The following is a 9,379-nucleotide window of genomic DNA, read 5'->3' as shown; positions in this document are numbered from 1 at the left end:
CTGTCTTTCTCTCCCTCCCCTCATCCTTCAGGGATGGGCCTGCTCACAGAGGCGGTTCGGCGACTGATGTCTGTCTGTGGTATGCGTCTATTTATTTGTTTGGCAAACCAATGCATTATTAACAAGCCACCGCCACATGCTATCTGTGTTCTCTCTGCTTGCATTGGTGTCGCCTACTTCAAGTGTAAATAAAGTGAGACGTGAACACTAACTTGAATGCCAAAGGTGAGACCCGAGTCGGACATGGTTTTCGATTGGACGAAGAGTAAGTTTTAATACGTTCATGTATGTCAACCTGATGAATTGTACAGGTGGTCGAGGGGGAAGCCTTGGTGCCTGCCATCTCGGAAATGGCCCTCGAAATGAGAAGCCCTCAGTTGAAAGGAAACTGCTGAAAAGGTCATTTAAACATGGCATCAAAGGAGCTCAGCCATTAATACTGGTCATGATTCTCACCATTCAGCGACCATATCCTTTTAATATTCTGGCAGTAGATATCATACATTAGATTCAGACCCAAAAGGAACCGCCCGTAGGTTTGCCTGGGAAGGCTTGAAAAAGGCTCATTCACAGTCACACAATTCGGGGATGACAAAGAAAGCACTGGAAGTGGATGGCAAAATAAGCCTTTTGAGGTGCAGATGCACTTCCTCTAATTCTGTCTTTGCTCAACAGTTCCGGCCTCAGCGTTCTCTTACGCACTGATGGGTCGGGTTTAAACGCACAGCGGAGTGGTGCAAAGTCAATTTCCTTTTTATTTTTTTCAGCTATTTCGAACTTCAATTTCGCCCAATATCAAAATCACTAGAAGTATTTTGTAAAAAACAAAAATTTTCGCACATACCCCAGGAAACCAAATTATTGTGTTGGTCGGGCTAAGTCCAAACTTTTTAAATGTATGTAAACAGCATAGTCTGACCACTGGGGAGAAATCCAAATTTCTCTCAGTCAGACTTCAATATATGGATAATGTAGTTAATAGCTTCACGAAAGGTCCTTGCACACAAACGGCGACGCAAATAAAAGTATGGAGGCAAATATTGGTGTCCCTGTATATGCACATTGGGAGTAACACGATTAAATTCATAACATTTGCGGGCCCTGTGGAAGAACCAGGTTATGTGATATGAACAGAAACATGCGGCCCTCCACGTTGAAGGTTTTGGTATGTGACGTGACAACAAGCGTTTTGTTTGGGCGATCATGCCGAAAAAAATAAAAGCAGTGATTTCAGTGAAATAACGTGTAATAACAAATGGACCACACCACACACACACTTTGGTATTGCATTACATGCATTGACTGAATGCTTTCTCCAGCCCCTCACCCTTAACTTAACCATGGTCCTCCCAAGGTGAGTGTTTTGTCAAGAATTGGTCCCCTAGGAGGATCAACCAGACAGACACGCACACACACACACGCAGTAGGAGCTTGCAAATCCAAACATTTGTCGACCAAGATGGTAACACGGAACACAAACAAACTTGAATCATCTCTTTCTTGTCCCAAAATGTATTCGAAATCTGTTCGTCTGTTTTGGAGTTATTTTGCAAACACACAGCTAAAGCTCTTGGCGTCACTCATTAAACACATGCATATGGATTTTTTTGTCTTTTATGAAAAGCTTCTTTTTCTTTTTTCCTTTTCATTCTGTTGTGGAATATCAAAACAGTCAGGGTTGATAATAGATAGCCCCACCCACACTGTGCTGCTGACACAGAATGACTTTGGTTCAATATCATGTCACTATTTGCAAAATGTATTTCAAACACAGAAACCTCTTCATACCATGGTCACTAGTTACTGAGACAGTTAATTTTGTGATAAGACCTGTTGTCTTCAATACAATCCACTTAACATGCCGGCAACAGCTAAAACGTAGGAATGAAAAGAGGAACCGTAAATCCAGGTCACAGTCACCTTGGGTTTGTGCTGTACAAGGAAAGGAGAATGGAGATGTAGAGGAGAGAAAATAGTGTCTAGTAATGATGTAGATTAGGTTCATCATATGAGGTTTACCGGAGCCTGTGAATTGAAGACAGATTGTTCAGTTGATCTGGTGAGTGTAAGGGCCCTGGTCACTGCCACAATGTGGCCAGTGGTAATAAAGTGGCCTACAAACCAAGTCATCAATGAGGGAGGTGAAGAAGGACGTTTCCTCCTGCACATAATATGAAGTTATACTGAGCTCCACTAGAAATGAGGAGAAAAGGACCCATGTGAGGTCTGTACACCACGACTTCCGATGTGTATTCAACAAGTACACGAAAACACCTCACACAAATTGCAAGTCAAAGTTGTCAGCCAACACGAGCCTCAACACGTTTCATTGACCTTTGCTCCCTGAACGGAAAAGTAAATGTTTTCTCTCTGAAGGTGTCAGCTTGGCCCTGTACGAGGAAACAGTATCCAGCGGCATCCTAATTGATCTGCAGACCAAGTTCCATCTAATTCTCAAGTGCTACCGGAGCTATCTAAATTTCAAGGTGACTGCGCCAATTAGAGGTTTCTGCTCCCAACAGAAGTAAAAAAATCTATGAGAAATCCTTCGAAATATGTCATGAAATAATTAGGCGAGTGTTAATGGAAAGGACTTTTGCATCCATGAATGAATCTAACAGCTTTACAAACTGGAGTTTTTGGTCAGAAAACCGACGTTTTCTACCACATATTCCCAGTGATCCTGAGGGACATGAAGGTGAGGGACACCATGGACATTTACACGGACAGCCGCCCCCACACAACAACATTTAAACTCCACACAGAATGAATGCAGGTTGTTCAACAACACGTATTTGAACCAGGGTCACTTTTGTTGTGAGGCTGCCGCACAAACAGTTCCTCTACAATGCTGCTTTTATCTTTAGTTTTTTCACTACTGCTGTATTTTTGTCCTAAATAATGTGGGACCAAATGTACCAAATGTTCATGTACAACATGAAAGAAAGGATCATTTAAATATGTGTCCTTATGTATGGTTATATTTACGCTATTAGTATTGCATTATTAAGGCTTTTTAACACTTCCGATATTTTTCACTACCTTCAGCATCTCCATTCATTCAGCTCTGTTTTTGACAGCTGTGAGATAAATCATTACATGATAAATGATGAGGAGCACGCCGTTTCTCTCATGTGCGAATGAAACGAAGTCCATATTTGCATTCTTCAAACAAACACAAAATATGTCACACAGTGGATGTTGAACCAGTCACCCGCAGCCGATGCGAAATCGAGCGTAATTAAACGTTGCGATGACTCAGGACTGCAAGAGAAGCTAAATTTGAGGCTGAAGCTCGGTGGAGTGAGGGCAGCGCTCAGATCACAGGTATGATTGTCACTGCAAAAATTGATGTAATGTGTTTTCCAGAGGCAGATTAAAATATGTGTTTCAACTTTTCAGGATAAATAAGAGAGAATTGCTCTTTCTCACTTTGATTGTAATGAAGCTGTGTGAGGTGCGATTTAACAGGCTCATTCATGAATAAGTGGTGTAATACAATACATGACATTCATATCATGAGCGTCTTATATTAAATGCACTTCTCGGTATCAAGTATCTGTGTATTGCAGTTGGCATTGGATAACAATGAATGTGTTTTGTACTGAGGTCATGAAAAATACATGCCTTTTACAGCCTGTTTTACACATCTGATATGTAATGTTCATAAAAATACACAATTTGAAACTGGAATGCAACTGATGAAATGCGAAACTGTTGCCGACCTCTGGCCAACTGTGTTTAAGCTGTGAGATTCTACCAAAAAGCATCAGAATAAAGTATCATTTTGCTTATATTCTGATGTATTTACGGTTGCCTACACCTTTCTTTATCTTATATTTACACATGTATAAAGTATTATTTTGCTTCTTCTTCATGTGGCTCACAACTTGTCATTTAGGGTTGATGCTGGTTCCTAAAGCCAGAGCCACTGTATACACCAGTTGTTATAACTCAGATCTGATGCAAGAGTTTTCACCATGTAAATAGTTGGGGTAGCTAGTTGGGGTGAGGCTGTGCACACCCAAGACTGGTCGCCACTTGTTGTCAAACAACACAAAGATTCCAATCCACCACTGTACATTTCAGGTGAAATCCCTCAGCAGATAACTTATATAATGCACACAGTATGGACTCAGGTTTGCTCCAAGAGTTGCCTCTCGCTGGAGTTGAACTCGTGACCCTCTTGCTGTGAGGCTACAGCACTACATGCTGACTCTGTTCATTTCTGTAATGATTTAAATAAACCATAAGACCATTTTAGCGTGAAAGTTTGAAAGCACAAAAGGCTGAATTCCTTAGCAACATGCAAGTGACAGGTAGAGACCCTGCATCTTATCAACACATTTCTGGTTTCAGTCTCAAGTGGAAAAAGGTCATGTCCACTGATAAAAGTCACTATCCACAAAAAGTTATTTTTCCTCCCAAAATAAAAAGAATAGATGGCAATAAAGAAAAATCCATAGGTAATGGCTGCATTTGGGATGAAGATAAATTGGCAATTTAGCGTACAAACTCAGATGAATAGACTGCATCAGAACTTTGCATGCTTGAAAGTTTCGAAACTGAAATATCTTTCCTCTGAATTCCTCTGCTTTGTTGTTTGCGTGTTTGATGGCTAACTTAATTATCTAAGGGGCTAATTTGGAAGCCGGCATTTTATTCCAGCACCAGTGCAATTATCACATTATAGGCCAATTTCATCTGCTTTCCAAAACACTGTGATTTACTGGCAGTTTCTGCTGCTTTGTTGGGACGTATTGTTGGCATCATTAGTCGATCAGCCAGTCTGGACTTTTTCTTTCTTTCTTCTTTGTTTTTTTACTGCTACATTTTAGCTGCTGCACATGACACAATAGCATTCTAAATTCATTTAAAAATGAAATAAAAAACAGCATTGTATTGTAAAATATCAGCTTCTCTATGTAATATAACTCTGCATAAAATCTGAATTATTTTGGATTTGTTAACTTCGAGTTCAAATATTACATCAATGGTGATCTGCATTGTCATATTCCATACATTTTAACTCCATGTCTCCCCAAATAACTCAAATAAAACAAATGTTAATGAGCCATTCTACAGTAGGTGAGAACACAAGTGACAAAACACTTAAAAGGAGCCGCGGTTACAGCTGCACATCAAGAACGTCAATGGTCATTTCAAAAGATATACTGTCAAACTATAGCTGTCTGGTGAACAGTAACGTTTCTTAAAACAGGTCCTGATCATTCTACAGGTTTTTGCAATATTGATTTCAGATTTTGTTTCAGGCGTGGACGACAAAAAAAGTGTTTTCAGATTCTTGTGCCACTGCAGTATTGTTTCAGCCACCATCACTGCAGGCCCATCACTGAGCTTTTTGATGACGGATAAAGTGCAAATATGAAGGGGGGAATTTTTGGAGAAATTTGCAGTGTTGTTTTGAACTCTTTAAACCTGGGGACACCAACATTTGTAAGGCTGCAAGCTTGTTCAAAGACAGTTCATGACGCAAAGCGCCACCCCCAGTTTGATGACGCATACTTCTGCATCACCAACAGTTCCACAATTTACTTGGGATGATATACTGTTATCAGCAACAAGACATTCTTTCAACAATGTTTCAACCAAATAGGGAACATAAAAGTGATCATAAAAAGACAGTTAACATGAAAATGTATGTATTTTGCCAGCACGCCACCAGGCTACTCTCGACCGGACCCTGTGGGCTGCCATCTTTGTGACCCTGGTTCATACTCATGAGATTCAGGTCTTTACAAATGTGTTTAATACGTGTTGCCACTTGTTAATCTCTTTGCACTTTATCCAAACTTCTATTTTGTTCTTTTTTATTCACTTCATTGAACTGCGTTTGAGCGAGTGCTACTCTGACACATTAGACAATTGCATTTCTTTTCACTAAATAATCGTGTGTGTGTGTGTTCATGCTCCAGTTTAAGCAGAAATATTGAATAAACCAATATCCACTAAAATAAATAAACTAAGTATTTTCTCTCAATGACGCCTCATGAGCCTATGTGTTTCAACGCGATTTCAGGACCCTGGACAGCAACCGGACCCGCCCGCGCAACGTGGCTGAAGACACGTGATAAAAGCGCTTAGCCTATACAATACAATATCTTTTATTAAGCGGGACATATATAGTTTTTTTCTATTGTTTCCACAATGTACATTTGGTGAGCAACGTCACTGAACATTAAATCAGTCAAAGCTACGCAGATTCCGAAATGTTGACAACAGTAATGTGAATAAGTACTTTATAAATCATATAGTATAATTCTTTCAATAAAAGGCTCTAAATTCGGCTCCGATGGCGCAAAGACGTCGCCTTTTTTCCTCTTATAATAAACTCGTCGGAGGCCTACATTTGGCTTATTTTCAAGCATCCACACGCGACACCATTAACAGCACAAAACAAAGAAATTCTTCCATTCGTGCAGAAAATAAAAGCCTTGGGCGGGAGAGCACTTCTTCAGTGGATGTCCGTTATTCCATACATTTTACTGGACAGGAACCAATATATTCTTTAAGGTTATACGAACACAAAATAGAGCATGACACACTCGGCCTGTCCAGGTCTTCGGTTCCACTCCTCCATTCTTTTCCTTGCCAAGGGTCACGCACGTTTGTCTGTCAAAGTTTTCCGAGCTTGAAAAAAAGGGAAGAAAAAAAAAACTCCACGTACCCGACAAACACACTCTGGTCAATATAGTTTCCAGATTAGAGTGATGGAACAGAGTTGATGGAACTCCAAGGAAATGTTTGTAATTGACTAGATAGTGGGCGCGGGGATACAGATAGTCGTCGGCGTCCGTGGCTGACAGTTTCAGTTAAAAATAAACAGCGTGTTGATACTTTTTTCTTCTTCTGCTCTGTCGTTGTTCCTCGCACTCAAAGCCGTCCAGTGCGACGTGGGTGATCGCTGTCCATTAGATTATAGAGGAAACACCAGAAACCCTGAGAAGGTGGAATATTTCCATCCGCCCATTAAGGTACCCCGCTCCAGCTTCAGGTAGACCCGGTCCTCGCGCTCCACCATCAGCAGAACTCCGTTACTGGCCGCTTCCCTCGTCACGTCCTGGTCACCGGCGAAGGCTGAGATCACTGGGTAGTCGTTCTGCATCAGGTTCACCTGCAGGGAAAACATCAGCAGCCATGACAATCTATCCAACACAGACGGTGACCTCTGGGATCACGTTAGAAGACATGAAAGAAGAATGAGATCAGGGACGATGAACTCTTCCTCTCACGTGTGACACCTTTGAACAAGGAGAGGATGAGCCTGCGTAAATAAACAGGTCAATCAAAGGATGCAACAGTGTTCTTTAGGGAAATAAACGCTCACAAATGTTGTACAATAAAACTTTAATGGCATTTAAAAACACTTTGTTTAGCATAAATGACTTTTTTATATATTAAGATGCACATTAGGTATCTATCACAGCACCATGTCCTGGCAGGTGACTTTAAAAAAGCAGGATTTCGTGACAAACAGATGGATCTGTCAACACAGACGCGTCACCTTTAGATTGAAAGCTGTACGTGTGGTTTTTAGAAACCTATGAGAAGTGGCTACTCACCTGGATGGTCTGTCTGTTGTAGACTTTCACCACATGAAAGCTAAAACTATAAATCCCTCTGCGCGGCGCCTGGAAGACACTCGCTTTGAGATCGAAATGGTTGCCGATGTTGACTAAAACCTGCGATCACAAAAAAAAACAGAGTTTGATGAATCTTTTTGGATACACAAACATGTCAGTCACATTCTTTGATATTGACTCTCGTCTGGCTTGAGCACAAACTGCTTGGACAGACGTTCTAATAAATTAACAAATGCAGGACTGTTTCGCTTTTACGCACGGAGAATCCTGCATTTCATGCAGCTCTTTTAAGGTACTTTTCTGCGCACCTAGTCGTTAGAATATTGAGAGGATATCTCACCTGGTCAAAGTAGATGGTCATTGACGTGTTGCTCATCTCGGACGGCTCATGATTTGTTCCGCGCACGGCGGAAAAAGCCACCTTCGCCCCAGCAGATCGGACGGATATCCCAAGCGAAGAAGTGACTCCTCCATCCGAGGAAGGGTTCGAGTCGCACACTACAAGACACTTCCCCTCTAGAACGATCGGCTCCGTGTCGTTCTGGCCGAGGGAGGACGCTACGCCACAGCCCAAGAAGAGGCTAAGCGCCAGCATGGCACAGGGTCCCGGGCAGCGCGCTGGCACCATGGTCGGATCGTTGATCCTGTGAGCACACCGACAGAACCGGGGAGCCCCTTGGAGGTTTGTTAGCGCTCAGTCGACGGGTCCAGACTTATTCCCCTCACTCTTCCCCTCTTTTTGTCTCTCTCTCTCTTCTTGTTTCAATGATGCTCCTCGCTCATTCAAACACCCTCTGACTCCTGCTCCCCTCCCTCCTGTGTGTCTCACTTGGTTTTGGGAGACTGTTCAGACCTCAATTGACTTAAATCCTGAAAAAAAAAGACAAAAATATTAGTTTTTCAATGGATTATATTATTTTCCCCCTTGCTGTATCCTTTAGTCGCCCAACTTTTCGATCAAACTCGTGCGTAAAAAGGTACTGACGCGAGTAGAAGCTGGGAAAGTGGGAAAACACCCTGTACACGGAAACAGTCCAATACAAACCGACGAATTATTTCTGGTTATATTGAAGCGACAAAGTTCGACAGGACGCGGTGTATATTCAGCTCCTCCTTATATTGCAAGGACGCGCCGTCATTAGGAGAGGAATAACGGTCTCACCTGCGCAATCCATCCCGCTGCTCTCTCTTCCAGACTGAACTGAGCGCTCAGAACGCTGCTGCACAAGGGCAGAGCGAGTCTCTGGCTCTCTTTTCAGGTACTACTCACGCCCATTCTGAGAGGCAACCGCAACAGGACTCTCGAGAAGTAACAATAGCGAGCTGGACTTCGGGCTTTGCGCATATATCCATTAAGTTGAATGACTCGGAGTGAACTGTCAGGACGCCCCCATCATTGTCCCTCTGTCAGTCATACGCTGTGAATTTCTCCTGCACACTCCCCATTAATTACTAATAATATGTGACAGAAAAAAAAACCCTGGCGCAGCTTATCATGTATGTTCCTGACATAAAACCTATAGATGCCCAACGAAGATACGTGTGCGCCATCCAGTGGCGGATTTGATGCTCCGTTGTTTGTTTGAGAGCCTCTGAAAGGTGTTAAAACAATCTAGTTCTATTTTTATTTCTTATTCTTCTTAGGGTCACACGACTCTTTCCTCAGCCAATGACCTTTTATTTCTGGACATGGATAGGGAGACCGGGCCTTTTTTATTTAGGTAATGTTTGACATAAATATCCTAATAATTAATGTAAATTATTCGGATTTATAT

At 42.0% G+C, this 9,379-nt stretch overlaps 1 protein-coding gene across 2 annotated transcripts; it reads right to left on the bottom strand.

The window, feature by feature from the left end:
- Positions 1-490: 490 nt before the first annotated feature.
- On the bottom strand, positions 491-8,931 carry cbln2b (cerebellin 2b precursor). Of its 2 annotated transcripts, none has more exons than XM_053861161.1 (4): positions 8,767-8,931; positions 7,945-8,474; positions 7,584-7,703; positions 491-7,135 (listed from the first exon to the last, which is right to left on the bottom strand). In XM_053861161.1, the coding sequence occupies exons 2-4, from the start codon at positions 8,230-8,232 to the stop codon at positions 6,938-6,940; spliced, it is 606 nt and encodes a 201-aa protein (XP_053717136.1). In that variant the 5' UTR covers positions 8,233-8,474; positions 8,767-8,931; the 3' UTR covers positions 491-6,937. The 2 variants fall into 2 exon arrangements, with proteins under 2 accessions (XP_053717136.1, XP_053717137.1); XM_053861162.1 differs by lacking the exon at positions 8,767-8,931 and adding an exon at positions 8,555-8,574.
- Positions 8,932-9,379: the final 448 nt, after the last annotated feature.

This window comes from Synchiropus splendidus, chromosome 3 (genome assembly GCF_027744825.2).
Source record: "Synchiropus splendidus isolate RoL2022-P1 chromosome 3, RoL_Sspl_1.0, whole genome shotgun sequence".
Classification (NCBI taxonomy): Eukaryota; Metazoa; Chordata; class Actinopteri; order Syngnathiformes; family Callionymidae; genus Synchiropus; species Synchiropus splendidus.
The sequence above is the reverse complement of the archived record's forward strand: the minus strand, read 5'-3'. Positions and strand labels throughout refer to the sequence as shown.

Coding starts and splice junctions, on each gene's coding strand:
- cbln2b (XM_053861161.1), bottom strand. CDS start 8,232: ATGGTGCCAGCGCGCTGCCCGGGACCCTGTGCCATGCTGGCGCTTAGC. Junction 7,704..7,944: donor TGACCATCTACTTTGACCAG/GTGAGATATCCT, acceptor TTGTGATCGCAG/GTTTTAGTCAACATCGGCAA. Junction 7,136..7,583: donor ACAACAGACAGACCATCCAG/GTGAGTAGCCAC, acceptor TTTTCCCTGCAG/GTGAACCTGATGCAGAACGA.